This window comes from Pongo pygmaeus, chromosome X (genome assembly GCF_028885625.2).
Source record: "Pongo pygmaeus isolate AG05252 chromosome X, NHGRI_mPonPyg2-v2.0_pri, whole genome shotgun sequence".
NCBI classification, from domain to species: domain Eukaryota; kingdom Metazoa; phylum Chordata; class Mammalia; order Primates; family Hominidae; genus Pongo; species Pongo pygmaeus.
The window spans coordinates 108011358-108032151 of NC_072396.2; the positions used below are offsets into that span (position 1 = coordinate 108011358).

The 20794-nt window shown below is 42.1% G+C and overlaps 1 protein-coding gene across 3 annotated transcripts in view; it reads left to right on the forward strand.

The window, feature by feature from the left end:
- LOC129024943 (thymosin beta-15A) overlaps nucleotides 1–19722 on the forward strand; it is a 45577-nt gene extending 25855 nt beyond the window's left edge. The window contains exons 1-4 of one of the 3 annotated variants that reach the window (XM_054472273.2): nucleotides 16337–16472; nucleotides 17944–18010; nucleotides 18225–18341; nucleotides 19278–19722. In XM_054472273.2, coding sequence (XP_054328248.1) covers nucleotides 18242–18341; nucleotides 19278–19315 — 138 coding nt within the window. In that variant the 5' untranslated portion in view covers nucleotides 16337–16472; nucleotides 17944–18010; nucleotides 18225–18241 and the 3' untranslated portion in view covers nucleotides 19316–19722. Of the gene's footprint in view, nucleotides 1–16336; nucleotides 16473–17943; nucleotides 18011–18224; nucleotides 18342–19277 lie in introns of those variants that run through there. The other 2 variants (XM_054472275.2, XM_054472276.2) reach the window with 2 other exon arrangements.
- Nucleotides 19723–20794: the final 1072 nt, after the last annotated feature.

Genomic DNA, 20794 nt, shown 5'->3' on the forward strand with positions numbered 1-20794 from the left:
TCACAACTGATGCATAGTAGATGCTTGTCTTAGTCCATTTTGTGTTGCTATAAGTGAAAACCTGAAACTGGGTAATTTACAAAGAAAAGAGGTTTATTTAGCTCATGGTTCTGCAGTCTGGGAAGTTTAAGATTAGGCAGCTGCATCTTGTAGCTTCTGATGAGGGCCTTGTACTGTGGCAAAACATGGCAGAGAAATGGAAGGGAAACCAGGTCCCTGCAAAGAGAGTAAAACACCAAACACGAGACGCAACCTCACTTTACAACAACTTGCACTTGCATAACCAATTCAGTCCCACAAAGAGTAAGAACTGACTCACTCCCACCAGACTGCTTTAATCCCTTCATGAGAGTGAATCCCTAATGACCCAGAAGCCTGTTAAATATTCCACCCCCTCTCAACACTGTTACATTGGGGACCAAGTCTCAATATGAGTTTTGGTGGGCACAAACCATATTCAAATCATAACAATGCTCAATAAATATTAGTTGAATTAAATGTTTCATTGGGAGAATATAGACATAAATAAGGCATGTTTTCTGCTCTCAAGAGAAGCCAACATTCTATCAAGGGAAACAGTACATTATTCCATATGAGAAGCTATACTAGTGACATGTATAAGGCACGAGGAATTCAGCGATCAATTAGAAAATGCAATAGGAAAAATAACCCATTCATGATATTACCAAAATCTATAAGGCAGCTAGGAAGATAGCTAACAGATGTATAAACCGTTATACAGAAAAGTATGAGATTGTACTAAAGGAAATTTAATAAAAGTCAGAAAGTGGAGGAATATTCTTGTCAAGAACTACAAAAGGTCTAGAATTTGACCCTATTTACAAACTTTCAAATTAGCCTGACACACACAGTTTCATGTATTCTGTCAGAAGACATGAGAATCTTGGGTGAGAGGCAAAGGACTTTATTACTCAGAAAAAGCAGTAGCTAGAACTTCCTGTTGGCTTGTGTTCCTTCCCAATGCCCCCCAAATCCCACAAGGGCAATGCAAAGGACCAATGATGGATGGCTGCACAGTGGGTTGCATTACAGGAAAGAAACAATGCATTTGGAGGATCCACTGCTTTTATAGAAAATGGAAATAAGCCTGCTGTTTGTGATGTTTCCCCGTCCTTCAGGGTTTCTCACTGAAAACATGGTCCTGAGAATGGCCAAGGGGAAGAGTTATCAGTGCCTTACATTTTTGGCATACTCAGCAAGAGTACACATGAATGCTTAGGGATCATGATGGGTTGTCTTTCCCAACAATATTCCATTTGTATGTGTGGAAACTTTAAGTCAGCAAATTGGTAATTCTTCTCAAATTAATCCATAAATCCAATATTATTCCAATCAAAATATTAACAGGCCAATTTTTTTGTGGAATTTGAAACACTGATTACAAAACTGGAAAAGGCACATATAGTAAATTGTTATATGAATGAAGTGACATTGCAAAGGAGTGAAAAACGGATGAATAATTTAATAAATGTGATTGGGACCATTGTTTCCCTTCTCGGAGAAAAATCTAGATCCATGCCTTATACAAAATAAAATCCAGATATATAAAAGACCAAAGTACACAACAAAAACCTTAAAGCTAATAAAAAATCATGTCCTCATAGTAGATAATTTTCTAAACAAAATCCAAAAACACAAGTTTTAAAGCAAAAGATTGATATATTTGATTCGACAAACATTGTATAATAAAAGACGTGAGAAATAACGTTAGTGTTAAAAGACGAGCAATGATTGGTACAGGCTTTTTGGAAAACTAGTTGGCTCTATCTACTGAAGCTGAACCTATGCATTCCCTATGACCAGCAACTCCACTTCTTGGTATATACCCAAGAAAAGTGCATATGTATATTCACTAAGGACATCATGAATATGCTCTTACAGCATTATTTGTAATAGCCCCACACTGAAAAAAAAAACCCAAGAGCCCACAAACAGTAGAATGAATAAATAAATTGTAGTATATTCATACATTAAAATGTAGCACATAAAGGAGAATTAACTACAAATTCACGACAACATGGATGAATCTCACAAACCTAATGTTGAGCAAAAGAATCCAGACACAGAGGAGTATATACTGAAAGATCCCATTTATTTAAAGCAGAAAAGAGGCAAAACTAATAATCAGGAGAGTGGTTATCATCCTTGGGCATAGTGACTGGAAAGGAGCACAAAAGAAGCTTATGGCGGGGAGGGGGGAGGTTGATAATGTACTGTGTCTTGATCTGAGAGCTGGTTATATGGGTGTCTTTACTTTGTGAACATTTATCAAGATATACACCTAAGATATGTATGTATGTATATTGTGCTTAAATAAAAGATTTTGAAAATCTGCCTAACGGGGTACTTTCTTATATATGGCTCTCACCAGTAGAGTTGCATGCATACCAAAAGTCATGTGTTTCCTCAAACAGGTTTATTTCAGTTACATTTGCTGTAAATGAACATAATATGTATGCAAAAAAGAAGACCAGCAACAGATTTAGAGAAACTTTTTGCAAAATGTATTGCTGACCAATAATTAGATAGAGAATATGCAAAGAACCCCTAAGAAGCAATACTTGAAAAACAAACAACTTAAAGGATGAATAGGTAAATGACCTGAAAAGGTACTTCACAGAAAAGGAAATGTGTATAACCAGGAAACCTATAAAAAGATGCTTATCCTCGTTCATGTCCTTTGCGGGGACATGGATGAAGCTGGAAGCCATCATTCTCAGCAAACTAATACAGGAACAGAAAACCAAACACCGCATGTTCTCACCCATAAGTGAGAGTTGAACAATGAGAACATTTGGGGACAGAGAGGGGAACATCACACACTGGGGCCTGTCGGGGAGCGGGGGGCAAGGGGAGGGATAGCATTAGGAGAAATACCTAATGTAGATGACGGGTTGATGGGTGAAGCAAACCACCATGGCACATGTATACCTATGTAACAAACCTGCATGTCCTGCACATGTATCCCAGAACTTAAAGTCAATTCAAAAAAATATGTTCATCCTCATGAAATAATCTGGGACATACAGATTCAAACACTAGGGAGATACTCACTTTCACCCATTAGATTGGCTAAACACGTCTGAAAATACTAAATATTGGCAAGAATGTGGGAAAATGGGACTCATACACTGCTGGTATGAATGTAAATTGATGCAATTACTGTGGAAACTTATTTGGCAGTGTGTAGTCAGGTTGAAGATGCATGTACTATGTCATCTAGTAATTTCAATTCCAGGAGACATGTTTATAGACTAAGAGGAGGCTATTGCAAGAACATGAACTGCTGCATTGCTCGTAATAGAAAAAATGGAAGCAACTTAAATGTCTATGAGGATGGAAATGCATTAGTGAGCTATGGAATATTCATATAACGGAATATTATATATCACTTAAATGCACCTCTATCAGTTACAGTATAAACATAGGTAAAATGCTTAGAAACTCATAATGTTGCGTGAAAATTCACAATGTTGTGTAGAAGAAGAAGTTGTAGAAGATTACACACAGATGTGATCTAACTTGTCATAATGCAAAAATCACCAGAAAATGACTCATTTAACAAATCTTTATTGTAGGCACAATTCTAGGTACTTGGGATCAGTGAAGAAAGCAGAGATTTCTTCCCTTGTAGACATTACATTTCAATGTGGGAAGACTGAAATAAGATAATTAGCATAAGTAAATAAATTATATAGTGTGTTAGATGGTGATGAAGCAAAAACAGAGGATGGTAAGGGGGATAGAGAAAATAGGGTGGGCAGTTTGCAGCATTAAGTAGGATGGTTCAGGTAGGTCTCATTGATACAGTGAGATTTGAGCCTTGAAAATGTGATAGAATTTAAACGAGTGGCTCTATTGGAAAAGAGCCCTCCTTGCTGGAGGAACAGACATTGCCATGGTCCTATGGCAAGAGTGAGCCCGGGCTGTTTGAAGGATAGCAAGAAGGCCACAGCTGTGGCAGAATGAGGAGAGCAGATGAGAGGTCAGAGATATAATGGAGAACCATAAAATGTCAGGCTTCTGCAGGGACTTTGACTCTGACTGCAAGTGGAATATGGTGTCTTTGCAGGATTTTGAGCAGAGAAATGTCATGATTTGATTTATATTTTAAAATGCTCTCTTTAATTTTTGTGTTGAGAATGTACAACTGTAGGTGAATGAGAGTGGAAGCAGAGAGGCATGTTAGAAAGCTGTTGTAGTTATCCAGATGAGAGATGATGGTGGATTCAACCTTACGTGTACCAGTGGAGATGGTGAGATGTGGTTGGATTTTGGATGCATTTTGAAGTAGAGCCAAAATGATTTCCTGATGGATTGGAGAGAAAGAAAGAAATTGAAGGTGATGTTAAGGTTTTCGGCTCAAGCCAATGTACAGCTGGAGTTGCCATCAATTGAAGTGAGGAAGGCAGTAGGAGCAATAGGTTTTAGAGAACAGATCAGGAGTTCTGCCTATGACATTTTGAGTTTGAAATGCCCAATAGACATTTGAGTGGAAGTGCTGAGTAGGCAGTTGTATATATCAGACAGGAGTTTAGGATGAAGATCTGGCCTGCAGACATGAAGCTGGAAGTTAACCTAGAAATATTTTGTATTAGCTATTGGACTGGAAGAGATCACCAAGGGAGTATACATAGAAATGCAAAGAACAGGGATGGAGCCCTGGGGCATTCTCATTTTAAGAGGTTTGGAAGAAGAGGGGCCAGTAAAGGAAACTGAGAAGAAGCAGTCAGTGAGATGAGAGAGTGTGGTGTCCTGGGAGCCAAGGGAAGAAAGTGAACCAAAGAGGAGTGACTCATTACCCGTGCCCAATGCTGCTGATAGGTTAAGTAAGGTGAGCTTAAGTCAGGTGAGGATCATTGTATTGAACAATGTGAAGTCACTCATGACCATAACCATGACAGGAGCAATTTCAACTGATTTGTGGAGGTGGACCCACAAATCAGGTGGACCCTGATTAGAATGTGTCCAAGAGAGAATGGGAGGAGGAAAATTGAGGACATTGAATAGAGAACACTATTACAAAGGGATGAGAGAGTAGTCAAACTAGGTATCTGGAGGAAGAACTTTCCTGATAGATGAAACAGACATTGCAAAGGCTCTAAGACAATAGTGAGTATGGCTTGTTTGAGGAACAGCAGGGAGGCTACAGCTGGGGCAGAGTGAGTGAGGAACAGAACATGCAGAGAGAGTGGGAGATAGGAAACGATGGTCATCTGGGGCTCCCTCTTGGCCCCAAACTAATGTAGGTAGAAGGCCTAAGGGAATGTAGTCTTAGACAGGAACACTGGTTCCAACAAAGCCTTATATTGTGTATAGAAACATATTTCATATGTATCTGTCAAAGAGATTTGCATCAAAGGGGAGCAAAGAAATTGGGTCATGGTAGGTGGGAAAGTGGAGCCAAGAGAAAAAATATATATATATATGTATATATAAAACAATTTACTATATATGCTTTTTCCAATTTTGTAATCAATACTTCAAATTCCACAAAAAATTGACCTGTTTATATATATATACGTATACAGTGTACACATGATGAGTATTTGTGTGTGTTATATAGTAAAGATGAGAAATAACAGTATAATTGAATCTTGATTGAAATGACCCAGTAGAGAGCACAACATTGATAATGCTGGAGTTAGGGGAGAGAAAGAAGGTAGTGATATCATTCAGTTGATGGGAGAAGAAGATATCTAGTGGGAAAGGAGAGTGGCTGGCTTTACAGTGCAGTCTGGAAATATCATTATATTAATTTGCTAAGATTGCTATAACAAAATACCACACACTGAGTAGCTTAAACAACAGGCATTTGTGGTCTCACAGGGTTGGTTTCTTCTGAGGCTTCTTTCCTTTACTTGTAGATGGCCATCTTCTCCCTGTGTCTTTACATGGTCAGCCCTCAGTCTGTGTTATCTGTGTCCTTATCTCTTCTTATAAAGGCACGAGTAGTATTGGGTTAGGACCCATCTTAATGACCTCGCTTTGACTTTAGAGGTAATTATGTCACATTATGAGGTACTGGGGGTTAGGACTCCAACATATGAATTTTGGAGGGATACAATTCCGCCCATAATAATCATATATGATATCAACAGGAAGACCATGTGTATGGATGTGGGTGCAGATAGGTGAAGTGATGTGGTGGTAGGAGTCTCTAGAAGTTCTCTTCTGATGGCTTCAATTTTCTAGTGAAACAGGAAGCAGTGGAAGAGTTAGTTAGGATATGGAGGCAGTGTTAGGAGTTTGAGGAGAAAGAAGTTGCAAAATAATAACTTGGAAAAGTCAGAAAGTTAAGGGACAGGAGACCTGTAGCATGATTGCCTAGCAGCATTAAAGTCTGGTTGGAGTTCATGGTCATGAAGTTAAACTGACAGTTGTCACGTGGTTGTGAATTTTCCCCTAGCCAGCTTTAGCTGTATGGGTGCAGGCTCATGGGGATGTAGCTGGATTTAGCCAGGGGTTGTGTTTTCGCCAAGCAACACAAAGTGCGAGAGGGGCAGGATAGTGGAGGGTATATGTAGAGGAGTGGTTGTAAAGACTGGGCATGACATCTGAGCTAAGAAAGGAGAAGAGAGAAGACAATAAAGGGAAGAAGAGATAGCAAAAATCTGATAAGATCAATGGATTGGAGATTATGGTGAGGTTGAAAGAAAGTAGGGTCCAAAGTGAGTGGGCTGAAAAGAGAGGAGTGTATGGTCAGAAAGAGGGATGTTTGAAATTGAGACTACAGAGGGGTCCCCAAAATTATAGTGACAAGAGCTAGGGTATGGCTACATGAGTGAGTACATGAGTGAGTAACTGAGGTGGAGTTGAGGACAATGTCATGGAGGAGAAATGTTCAAGGAGCAGAAGGGGCTAGTTTGTCAGATTATCAGAATGATTTTGTTTTGAGATGGGGGTTTTGCTAGGTTGCTCAGGCTGGCTCAAACTCCTGGGTAACCTTCCCAACTTAGTCTTCTGAGTAGGTAGGACTACGGTGAGTGCCACCATGTCTAGCTTTAGAATGATGGATATTGAACTCACTAACAATTAAGACAGGACAACTACCATTGAGAATGACCATGTTCTCAGAGACAAAATGTCTGAGAAATGAGGGGGGAATATTTCTGACAAGAGCAATAAGAGCTGGTTGGTGACACTAGCTGTCAAAAGCTGGAATTTTTTAGGGAGGTGGGAGAGGGATTGCTATCTAAAGGCAGCAATGAGAAGCAGTAAAGTCACTTACACAACTTTTAGGATCTGTGTACAGTGGTGGTAGGAGAGAAAAATCATCTGCTCCTTGTGAATGGGCTTCAGGGGATCTAGAGTCCTAAGGGAAGGGGGCATTCAGAGAAGAAGCTTAGACTATGGAGGATTAGCAAGGGTGCATTGTGTTTTATTAGTAGCGGAGGGGTGAGAGACTGACCTAAAGAGGGGATGTGGACACAACTTTATGGAGTTTAGAATGTAGCAGTTGAAAGGTGTCTTGGGATACTTTTGGTGACTGGCACAAATGGGGATAAATGTTATCATTAGTTCAGTTCTAATAGATTCAAAGGAGATCAGGGTGGGAAGATTTTGAGGTTTGGGCTATGGAGAGGTGGGTATCTGGAGCTTCCTGTCAACCCCAAGGGATGTGGGGGGTGTGGTCTTAGACTTGGATCACTGGTTCAAACAAGGCTTCATTTTGCTCCTTCACTGTGCTCAGAAGTCACATTAATCTGTAATGACAGAAAAACAGGCCAGAGGGCCAAGATAGCCAACTGGAAGCAGCTAGTGTGCACGGCTGTCATGGAGTGGAATGGAAGGGGAGAGTAAATATAGCACTTTCAGTGGAAGCATCCAGGTTCTCGCACTGAGATTAATCAAGGAAATAACTTGACCCATGGAGAATGGAGAAAAGCAAGGCAGGACGACGGCACACCCAGGTGCAACACAAAGCCAACGGGAGCTCCCCACTGAAAGAAGTGGTGAGTGAATGTGTGGTCCTGGGAACCCATGCTTCTCCCATGGATTTTTGCAACCCACAGGTCAGGAGATCCCCTCCTAAGCCCACTCCATCAGGGCCTTCAGTCTCACACACAGAGCTATGTGGAGTGCCGGCAGGAGAGCGGACATGCCTGGAGAACCAGGAACTTTAGATACTCTGGCTATCTGGGCATCCCGGCAAAAGTAGCTGCAACTCCAGCAAAGCAGGATGTTAGACCCCTGTACCTACCCCTAGGAAAGAGACTGAATCCAGCGGGCCAAGCAGCCATGGTCTGTGGGCCCCACTTCCACAACACCTCACAGGATAAGACCTACTGGCCTGGAATTACAGCTAGCCACCAGTAGCAGTGCTGTACCTACTTGGGACAGAGCTCCAAGGGGGAGGGGGCGGGCCGCCATGTTTACTGTTTGGGTGACTTAGCCCTTTCAGCCTTTGGGATTTGGAAAGTCCAAACCAACTCGGGGCAGAAGGGATCCCCCAGCACAGCACAGCTGCTCTACCAAAAAACACGGCCAGACTGCTTCTCTAAGTGGGTCCTGATCCTATTCTTCCTTACTGGGAGGGACCTCCCAACCGGGGCCTCCAGCCACCCCTGTTGGTGATCTCTGGCTGACAGAGATTTGAAAATTCCCTGGGAGAGATGTCCCGGAGAAAGGGCAGGCCACCATCTTTGCTTCTGCAGTGGAGCCGTCCTTGCTAACTTCGGGCTAACAAAGAAGCAGAGACCCTAAGTGCCTTCTCCACACCTCCAACAAGCTACAGTCAACCTAAGGAGAGGACGCCAGTTTGTCTCTGACGGGTCTGACACGCCCTCCGTTGCTTGTCCCACACAGGAAACCCCTGGATTGGGCTTACAGCACAGAAACTCTATCCTGGGCTAACTGTACTGAGCTATTGCTGACTCACATTTCTCTGGTGTGGAGCCCCCAGGAGACAAGCCAAGTGGTGAAGCGGCAAGACAGCTGATGTGGAGCCTAGAGGTTTTGTTGCAGGAGTATCTGTAGCAGAGCATGGCCAGGCATGGCCACCCCTTTAAGCTCAACATGCTCCCATAAGAGACTTCAGCACTATGGGAACTGTCAGACCTGATCACTGCAGGGCAGTCTTGTACATCCGACGGGGCTGGTCAGACCTGAGCACTCCTTGGTCTGCTGTCCTCTCCCGGGGCCCCAGCCTGGCCACACCTGCTTACAGGGCAGTCTTGCGTGCTCTGGGGGCCCACACCATAGCTTCTGTGCTGGTGGATCATGCCTGACTCGTGGAGAGCTCCAGTGAGGCGGATCCTATGGCCGTGCACCAGCCTGCATGTTAACTCCCCATAATATAGCTTCCCCCAAGCCCACAGCCACTCCCCACATCACTCTGCGGGCACCTGTCTGCACGGGTGGGTTTTGCTTTACTTGCCCTGCCAGCATGTGAGAGTGCAATAGGCCCCCAACCCCTGCCGATTACTGTTGGAGATGGAGCCTTGGCGGGCACAGAGCCAGCAAGTCTTGCCTCACCAGCAAACAGTGAACAGGGGATCTGCCCATACCGTGAGTGATCACTCCTGCTTGTGGGGCACAGAGAAGGCACCCAGATCTGAGCCAGCCAGCACTCTGCCCTAAGCCAACATTACCTCCGTTGTAACAGCCTACACAGTCTCCAGCAGTGGCCCCCTGCTCCCTGCTCCCCACAGCTTCTTTGCCTCTTCTGCTGTGGTGAATGCCCACAGGGAGGCAGGCACCTGTGCATACACTAGCACTTGTCTGTAGCTGCTGCACCTTGATCCCCCCAGTACAGTAGACTCCAAACGTCAAGGAGCCAGAGAACAAAGTTGGGGCCCAATACAAGTCCCCCAGAGATACAGCATGCAGTCCAGGGGTTGGGAGCTGAACATTGGCCCCCTAATATCTTCCAGAAACGAAGCCAGATAGATGAATCCACCTTATACCACAATCAAACCCCCAAGGTCATCAAGTAGGATAAAAGAAAAAAAAAACCTCCAAAGGTCAGCAACCTCAAAGGTTGAAGGTAGGTAAGCCCACAAAGATGAGAAAGAATCAGTGCAAGAATGCTGAAAACTCAAAAAACCAGAGTACCTTCTTTCCTCCAAAGGACTGCATCACCTCTCCAGCAAGGGTTTGGAACCAGGCTGAGGCTAAGATGGCTGAAATGACAAATGTGTAGGAAAGAAGTTCACTGAGCTACAGGAGTACATTGTAACCCAACGCAAGGAAGTTAGAAATCATGATAAAACATCATAGGAGCTGACAGACAAAATAGCCAGTATAGAGAAGAATGTAACTGACCTGATAGAACTGCAAAACACACTACAAGAATTTCATAATGCAATCACAAGTATTAATTGCAGAATAGACCAAGCAGAGGAAAGAATCTCAGAGCTTGAGGCCTGCCTTTCTGAAGTAAGACAAGCAGATAAGAATATAGAAAAAAGAATGAAAAGGAATGAACAAAACCTCCAAGAAATATGGGATTATGTAAAGAGACTGAATCTACGACTGCTTGGTGTACCTGAAAGAGATGGGAAGAATGGAATCAAATTGGAAAACATATTTCAGGATGTACTCCATGAGAAATTCCCCAACCTAACTACAGAGGCCAACATTCAAATTCAGGAAACGCAGACAACCCCAGTAAGATACTCCATGAGAAGTTCATCCCTAACACACATAATCTTCAGCTTCTCTATAGTCGAAATGAAAGAAAAAATGTTAAAGGCAGCTAGAGAGAAAGGCCAGGTCACCTGCAAAGTGAAGCCCATCAGACTAACAGCAAAGGTCTCAGCAGAAACTCTATAAGCCAGAAGAGATTAGGGGCCAATATTCAACATTCTTAAAGAAAAGAAATTCCAACACAGAATTTCACATCCAGCCAAACTAAGCTTCATAAGCAAAGGAGAAATAAGATCCCTTTCAGACAAGCAAATGCTGAGGGAATTTGTTACCACCAGACCTGCCTTACAAGAGCTCCTGAAGGAAGCCCTAAATATGGAAATGAAAGACTGTTACTAGCCACTACAACAGCACATTGAAGTACACAGACCAGTGACACTATAAAGCAATCACATAACCAAGCCTGCAAAATAACCAGCTAACATCATGATGACAGGATCAAATCCACACAAATCAATACTAACTTTAAATGTAAATCGGCTAAGTGCCCCAATTAAAAGACACAGAGTGGCAAGCCAGATAAAGAACCAAGACCCATTGGTATGCTATCTTCAAGACACCCATCACACATGCAATGACAGACATAGACTCAACATAAGGGGATGGAGAAAAATCTACCAAGCAAATGGAAAACAGAAAAAAGCAGGTGTTGCAATCCTAGTTTCTGACAAAACAGACTTTAAACCAACAGAGATAATAAAAGACAAAGAAGGGCATTACTTAATGGTAAAGGGTTCAATTCAACAAGAAGATCTAACTATCCTAAACATATATGCACCCAACACAGGAGCACCCAGATTCACAAAGCAAGCTCTTAGAGGCCTTCAAAGATATGTAGACTTCCACACAATAATAGTAGGAGACTCACTGACAATATTAGACAGATCATCGAAGCAGAAAATTAACAAAGATATTTAGGACCTGAACTCTGCATTGGATCAAATGGATCTGATAGACATCTACAGAACTCTCTACTGCAAAACAAAAGAATATACATTCTTCTCATCGTCACATGGCACATACTCTAAAATTGATCACACATTTGGAAGTAAAACACTCCTCAGCAAATGCAGAACAACTGAAATAATAAACAATCTCTTGGACCACAGTGCAATCAACTTAGAAATCAAGACTAAGAAATTCACTCAAAACGATACAATTACATGGAAATGGTAATTGTATTACAGTTCCATGAAAGACTCTCCTGAAAGATTTTAGGTTAAATAATGAAATTAAGGCAGAAATCAAGAAGTTCTTTGAAACTAATTAAAACAAAGATATAACATACCAGAATTTCTGAGACACAGCTAAGGTAGCGTTAAGGGAGAAATTTATAGCACTAAATGCCCACATCAAAAAATTAGAAAGATCTTGAGTTAACAACCTAACATCACAACCAAAAGAACTAGAAAATCAAGAGCAAACAAATCCCAAAGCTAGAAGAAGACAAGAAATAACCAAAATTAGAGCTGAACTGAAGGAGATAGAGACACGAAAAGCCGTTCAAAAGATCAGTGAATCCAGGAGCTGATTTTTTGAAAAAAATTAATAAAATCAATAGACCACCAGCCAGACTAATGAAGAAGACAAGAGAGAAGATTCAAATATATACAACCAGAAACGGCAAAGGGGATATTACCACTGACCCCCCACAGAAATACAAACAACTATCAGAGAATATTATGAACAACTGTATGCACACAAACTAGAAACTCTAGAAGAAATGGACACACTCCTGACACATACACACTCCCAGGACTGAACCAGGAAGAAATCGAATTCCTGAACAGACCAATAGTGAGCTCTGAAATGCAGGCAGTAATAGCCTAGCAACCGAAAAAAGCCCAGGACCAGGGGATTCACAGCTGAATTCTATCAGATGCACAAAGAAGAGTTGGTACCATTCTTACTGAAACTGTTCCAAAAATTGAGGAGGAGGTACTCTGCCCTAATTCATTCTATGAGGCTAGCATCATCCTGACACCAAAATCTGGCAGAGATACAACAACAACAACAACAAAAACTTCAGGCCAATATCCTTGAGGAACATCGATGCAAAAATCCTCTACAAAATACTGGCAAACTGAGTCCAACAGCACATCAAAAGGCTTATGCAAGACAATAAAGTAGGCTTTACCCCTGGGATGCAAGGTTCAACATATGCAGATCAATAAATGTGATTAATCACATAAACAGAACTCAAGACAAAACCACATCATTATCTCAATAGATGCAGAAAAGGCTTTCAGTAAAATTCGACATCCATTCATGTTAAAAATTCTCAATAAACTAGGTGTTGAAGGAACATACCTCAAAATAATAAGACCCATATATGAAAAACCCACAGCCAGCATCATACTGAATGGGCAAAAGCCAGAAGCACTCCCCTTGAAAACAGACAACAAGACAAGGATGACCTCTCTCACTACTCCTATTCAGTATAATATTGTAAGTTCTAGCCAGGGCAATCAGGCAAGAGAAAGAAATAAAGGGCATCCAAATAGGAAGAGAGGAAGTCAACCTATTCCTATTTGCAGATGACATGCTCCCATATCTAGAAACGGCCATCGTCTCAGCCCAAAAGCTTCTTAAGCTGATAAGCAACTTTTGCAAACTCTCGGGATACAAAATCAATGTGCAAAAATCACTAGCATTCCTATACACCAACAACAGTCAAGCCAAGAGCCAAATCAGGAATGAACTCCCATTCACAACTGCACACAAAGAATAAAATGTCTAGGAATACAGCTAACTAGAGAAGTGAAAGAAAAAAAAAAGAGCTACAAATAAAAAAGGAGAACTGTTCAAATAAATCAGAGATAACACAACTGTTCCACGCTCACGGCTAGGAAGCATCAATATCACTAAAATGGTCATACTGCCCAAAGAAAATTATATTAATAGATTCAATGCTATGCCTATTAAACTAACATTGACATTCCTCACAGAACTAGAAAAAATATTTTAGAATTCACATGGAACCAAAAAATAGCCAAGGCAATCCTAAGCAGAATGAACAAAGTTGGAGGCAAACCATGCTACAGGGCTACAGTAACCAAAACCTCATGGTACTGGTACAAAAACAGGCACATAGACCAATAGAGCAGACTAGAGAAGCCAGAAATAAGAACATATATCTACAATTATATGATCTTTGACAAACGTGACAAAAATAAGCAATGGAGGAAAGGTTCCCTGTTCAACAAATTATGCTGGCATAACTGGCTAGCCATATGCAGAAGATTAAATCTTGACTCTTTCCTTACATCATATAGAAAAATTAACTCAAGATAGATTGAAGACTTAAATGTAAAACTCAAAACTATAAAACCTTGGAAGACAACCTAGGCAATACCATTCAGGTATGAGCAAATATTTCATGACAAAGATGCCAAAAGCAATTGCAACAAAAGCTTCTGCACAACAAAAGAAACTATTGGTAGAGTAGACAGACAACATACAGAATAGGAGAAAAGTTTTGCAAACCATGCATCTGAGAAAAGTCTAGTATCCAGCATCTATAAGGAACTTAAATAAATGTGTAAAAGAAAAACAAACCCCATTAAAAAGTGGACAAAGGATGTTAACAGACACTTTTCAATAGAAGACATACATGTAGCCAACAATCATATAAAAAAAGCTCAACATCACTGATCATTAGAGAAATGCAAATCAAAATCACAAGGAGATACCATCTCACATCAGACAGAATGGCTATTATTAAAATGTCAAAAAATAACAGATTCTGTCAAGGGTGTGGAGAAAAAGGTATGCTTGTACACTGTTGGTGGGAGTATAAATTAGTTCAGCCATTGTGGAAGACAGTGTGGCGATTCCTCAAAGCCCTAAAGACAGAAATACCATTTGACTCGGCAATCCCATTACTGGGTATATACCCAAAGGAATAGAAATTGTTCAATTATAAAGACACATGCACAGGTATGTTCATTGCAACACTATTCACAATAGTAAAGACAAGGAATCAACCTAAATGCTCATCAATGATAGACTGGATAAAAGAAAATATGGTATATATATACAGTATGGAATAATACGCAGCCATAAAAAACAAAAAGGTCATGTCCTTTGCAGGGACATGGGTGGAGCTGGAGGCCATTATCCTTAGCAAACTAATGCAGGGACAGAAAACCAAATACTGCATGTTCTCACTTGTAAGTGGGGGCTAAATAATGAGAACACATGGATACAGAGAGGAACAACACACATTGGGACCTCTCAGGGGGTGGAGGGTGGGAGGATGGAGAGGATCAGGAAAAATATCTAATGGGTGTTAGGCTCAATATCTGGGTGATGAAATAATCCGTAGAAAATACCCATGACACAGTTTACCTATGTAACAAACCTGCACATGTACCCCTGAACTTAAAAGTTAAAAAAAATACGCTGGAAGCTACACATCACATTCAGGATAGGACTATCCCTAGGGAAGTGGGAAGGTGAATGGAAATGGAGGGAAGGTCAAGGAAACCTCAATTTTTTTTTTTCTGTAAAGTTTTCATTCCTTAAAAGAAAAAGTAAATATACCTAATGTTAACAACATTGAAATCTGAGTAGTGGAAACACTGGTGTTTATTATATTTAATGCCAGGGACATTGTAGGTACTCAATTAATATTATTTGTTGAATGAGTACGCTTTTCTGCTTTAAAAGTTTCTGCAACAAACATACACAATTCTCAAATTAACAGAAAGTGCTACAAGAGCAAAGAAAAGGGAATGAAGTGAGGTGGGGAAGGCTTGAGAAATCCCTGTGGAAAGAATGATTTCTGATCTATATAGATCTATGCCACCATACATGGGGTGCAAATAAAAGACATAGTTCTGCCTCCATCTTACCTTAAAGCGCTAAGGTTGTGGGTGAGTATCCAGAACATGATCTTGAACGTTTAGTCCTTTTAAGTAACTACCGGATCCTCAATTTTCTCTTCCAACAGACACTGGGTGGTGCTAGTGTCCAAAAATTCCTCCCTATCACGGATTTATTGCTTCAATCCATATACATCTCCACAACCAATGTGTCTTGTGGGCCAGAGTACTAGGGATTGGGGATATAAAGGTGAATAGCAATAGCCTCAGTTGTTCTGTGATTATAAACTGACTGCTATCGTGTTCCGTGGCCGAGAAAGCTGCAAATGTGACTTTTACATTTCATAGAAGAGCACTACTGTCACAGAAATGTCCAGTTGTAGGGGTGAATGGCCCTGAACTACCCACCCTCACCATGAGCACCCCTACTCCACGACGTGGCCAAGGATTACAGCAGACAACACCGAGCCCCACTTCCAACCTACTGTTAGGTTGTCATAGCGTCCTTAGGCCCCAATGGCTATAAAAAGCCTAGAGAGCCTATATACCGGTCATTCAGCTTGGACCTCTGTGTTCCAGATGTTCTAAGCTCACTGGGCAAAATGTGTCTGCTTATTGCAGAGGCTTCTGTTATTGTGAAAGAGTGAGTGTACTTTGGATGAAGGGAATGTGGACCCTCAGGACTAAAGCAGTGGGAGAGGCCTGGGAGGTGGGGCCTGGGGAGGCGAGGTCTGCTCTGAAGTCACCAAGCCCCTGATCTTAGAAGAGATGGTGGGCGCAGGCTCTGGAGGCTCAAGCGGAGGAGGGGAAGGAGGAGAGTCCGGAAACCCTCGGCCAATCAGAGAGGGCTAGGGCGGCGCCTGCTAGAAGGCTTAGCACTGCAGGGCTCTGGGCGGGAACGCTAACCTGGTGCGGAGCGTGCCTGGGTCTCAGCCCCGCGTACTGCCTGCCTTTCACGAGTCTTCAAGCCTTCAGGTGAGGACCTGCGGCCTCGCAGGAGCCAGAGGACCATGGGGACGGGAAGGCTTGGGGGTCGCGAGGCGGGGGATGCCGCGCCTTCGGGAGCCAGAGGGGCCGGGGTTGGGGCTGGCGCTTGGTGTCTGCGCCGCCGCCAGGCCCGGCGAGTCAGAGCCTTTGTCTTTCTGGGGCGCCGCCTTCTGCGCGCGATGCCAAGCCCTCCCGGGGGCCGGTCCCTGGAAAGAAGGCCCCGGGGAGTCGGTGGTTGGAGGGGTAGGGGACCCTTAAAGCGGCCAGTCCGCGGTAGCTGCAGGTCGGCGGCTTCGAGGATGAAGAGTTTGGGGGCCGCCAGGAATGGGCCTTGTGGGTCTGGGCCCTGGTTCCTTTCCCTCCCGTGGCCGTTAGACTGGGCGTCCAACAACGCGAATAGTTATTTGAAAAAGTATGCAAACTGCTCCTAACAGACTGGCCTATGCGCCCGGCCCTGCTATTATTTATTTGTTAGTTCCAATTTCCCAGCTCCGAGCTTGGCGTCGGATCGCTTGGCAGAGGAGGGTCTTAGGGTAACCTCGACGGAATGGAGGCATGTTCGACACTTCTGACTGCTTGGGGGCCTCTCCATTCTACGCCAGGGACTAGACGAAGCCCAGGGTGGGGCCGGGCTTGCTCATGAAAGCTCCACCTGGGATATCCTATTGTCTCTTCTGAACAAACTCGGGACTTTCACAGGGCACCAGGCATTTCGTCAGGTCCACAGCTACGCACCTCTGAGCCTCATCTCCTCCCTCTCTGCAGAGAAAACATGTGAAAGAAGACCCACTTCTATTTGGTTTATTCCGTTCTGCCGAAGTCCTGGGTCTGATCCTAGTTAGCTGTCCCTTCTTACAACGTTTACAAACCAGTGCCACAGGGAGCTATTACGAGGCGTGTATTGTAGTGCCTTAATGTACTGTCGTCTTTGGAGATTTAAAATAGAAATTAGTCCAACTTATCTCACTCTTTTTTTGTGTGCTGCTCCCCATCTCCCAAGAAAAATGGCAAAACCAAAAGTAAATAGAAAGTGAAGATGCTCAAATGGTGCTATGTTCTGTTACAAAACAATTACCTGGTTAAAGCCAGTCTTTATTTTTTCTTCTATCCCTGTCTGGTCTTGTGCTTCTATCACCTCCATTTTATCCTTGCTGTGATTTTAAGAGTCAGCTCTGTGTTTCTAGAGCATCTTGGTTTCTGGTGCGTTATGATCCAATGGCATTTACTGCCTATCAGAAACGGCAAATGATGTGGAGTTGAAATTATTCTAACAAAAATATAACTTTTCTAATATCTGTTGCTGTTTTTCTGTTGAAAATGAGCAGGTAGAATATACATTGATAGGAAATGTGAAAATTTTTGCTTGTGACCCCTTAGTCCGAAGATAGTTCTGCCAGGTAAGTTTTCTTAAAAATGTTTTTTTCTGTCCTGGCGCGGTGGCTCACGCCTGTAATCCCAGCACTTTGGGAGGCCGAGGCGGGCAGATCACTTGAGGCCAGGAGTTCCAGACCAGCCTGGCCAACACGGTAAGACCCCCGTCTCTACTGAAAATACAAAAATTAGCCGGGCATAGTGGCGTGTGCCTGTAATCTCAGCTTCTCGAGATGCTGAGGCAGAGGAATTGCTTGAACCCGGGAGGCGGAGGTTGCAGTGAGCCGGGATCGCGCCACTGCACTCCAGCCTGGGCGACAGAGCAAGACGCTGTCTCAAAAAAAAAAAAAAAAAGTTTTTTCTTTTCAGGCTTTCTTCTAGTCAAGATGAGTGATAAACCAGACTTGTCGGAAGTGGAGAAGTTTGACAGGTCAAAACTGAAGAAAACTAATACTGAAGAAAAAAATACTCTTCCCTCAAAGGAAAGTAAGTCATGTGGGGTTCTATTGGAAACAAACAATAGAGAAAGTTAATAGGTTCACTAAATAAACCTATCTTCTAGTAAATTTTTTACACAAAGTAAGCAATAATTAGAGTACCATGGTATTGAATGCAACAGTTAAAACTATCAAATAGTTTTCTTCAGGTTCTCACATGATGGGCCCAGTAGTGATGGGGGAATAAAAAACTAGTTTCTTGTTGGAAAATTATTAAAAACCACATTAAAACCAATCTCGGAATATTGGATGTAGCACTAAAAAACACTTAGTTTTTGTCTACTTTTGGGTATTTGGCATTTTTCTACATTTAAAAATTTGAGTCCATAATATTATCCCTAATGAACCCTGTAGATTCTGCAGTTTTGGCCTTCTATATCTGATGACAAGATAAAGTGAGAACAAATTTAGATCTTAGTATGCTTAAAGCTCTCAGATTCAAGGGATTGGTTCTGCCCTCTGGAGTTATAGCCTGCTGGAGAAACTCTAAGCATATTCACAAAAGCCAAGGGGCACCTTTTGTTATGTCAGTTTTATTTGAGAGTTGCAATATTAGTTAAAATTATCTGAAAGTGTATAATTTTCTAACTGTATAGTGACAGATAAATCTGAAGAAAGTACTTCACTTACTCCTCAGTCTTGAATAATCTGAAAAAATGACAACAGCATTTGGAAAAACAAACCCTACAGTTGATGTAGTTTCTAATTGGTAGTTCAGGTACTTAATGTGTGCACACATGCACGCACACACCTCACTCTGAGTTTTGTGTTTAATGCCTTGGCATTCTAAATTTAAAGCATGTATGGCATTCTAAATTTAAAGCATGTATGGCAGCCTTCAATGACTTACAAAGAGCTCTTTTGGAAGAAGCTGAACTTAGTCTTAGGAAAATACTTTTGTAATTTTTTGTTTCTTTTCCCCCAGCTATCCAGCAGGAGAAAGAGTGTGTTCAAACATCATAAAATGGGGATCTCCTCCAAAGAGCAGATTTCAGCATTGCCTGACAGTCTTGGTTTTAGGCTTGTTTTTTTTGTAAACCTCTGTGTTTGTAGAGATTTCAGACATCTTCTGATTTCTTCTCACCTATATTCCCTGGTTAAGAGGTCAGGGGTAGTGAATGTTTCCTTAAGTTCCTTTTTAAACTTCCCATTGGTATGTAAATTCCAAATGGCAGATGCTGTCAATAACCTTGCCATGGATGACTTTTGTGTACATAGTCTTTGCACCTCATACCGGATAAGCCAATTTTAACTTTCTACAATGGGTGCCTCAATTGTTTCATAATCTTCATGAAGTTGCATCCTTTGGCAGCTTCTTACAGTTTATTTTCACTTCCAATGTAGCAATAAAATAATAAATATAATCGTTATTGTCTGACTCTTGTGGTTCATTCTGGTGGTATTCTAAGGAATGAAAAGTACACAAAGGTACCTTTTCACCCAAACAAAATTGTTGAAGGAAAACTTTTAGCAGATTAGTCCTGGGGGGAAATACTAAATTCTGTCCAGGTCCAGTGGGTCCTGACTTGGGGATGGTAGGTGCTTTTTCTTTAGAGTTGGAATCACAGAGTTAGAGAACCTTGGGAGAGAAGGTCATGTGGACTAACCTTCTTATCTCAGAATGAGGAAATGAAAACACAGGGTCTGAAGTAATCTGCTCAATTTGAATAAGGGTTGGAATTCAAGCTGGGCTCTCTTGCCTTCTGAAAGTCTTTTTCCGCTTAATGGGAGTTAACATCCAAGATTGAAGTTGGATGGAGAAAGGGGCAGGAGGCACTTGCTACCAAACACCATATTAAGCACATCACATCTTCTAATGACCTGTAGCACTGAACTTCTGGTACGGTTTTTCTACTGAACAGAATTTGCTGTTTTATGAACTAAACATTTCTGGTGTTCATGGTGAGCATAAATGTTATGGACTGAATTTTGTCACCTGTGACCTCCTGATTAATATGTTGAAGCCCTAATCCCTAGCGTGATTGTGTCTGGAGATAGGTTGTTTCAGAAGTAATTTACGTTATGAAGTGATAACAGCCAGGGCCTAATCTAATAGGATTGTGGCCTTATAAGGAGAGAGAGACCAGTCTCCAACATGCGAGGACACAGCAAGAAGGTGCCTGTCTACAAGCCAGGAAGAGAGCCCTCACCAGAATCTGACCCTGCTGGACGTCGACTTGAGATTTCTTGAATCTAGAACTGTGAGCAAGTAAATTTATGTTGTTTAAGTCATTCAGTCCACAGTATTTCGTTACAGCAGCCCAGGCTAATACAGTAAGGAATATGTATAATTGCACGCATTTTAATTCCTGCCTTTAAACAATACTTTTATCTCTTTTTAAAAATTATTATTCTATTTTTATGAGACAGGGTCTTGCTCTGTTGCCCAGGCTGGAGTGCAGTGGTACAATCATAGCTCACTGCAGCCTTGACCTCCTGTGC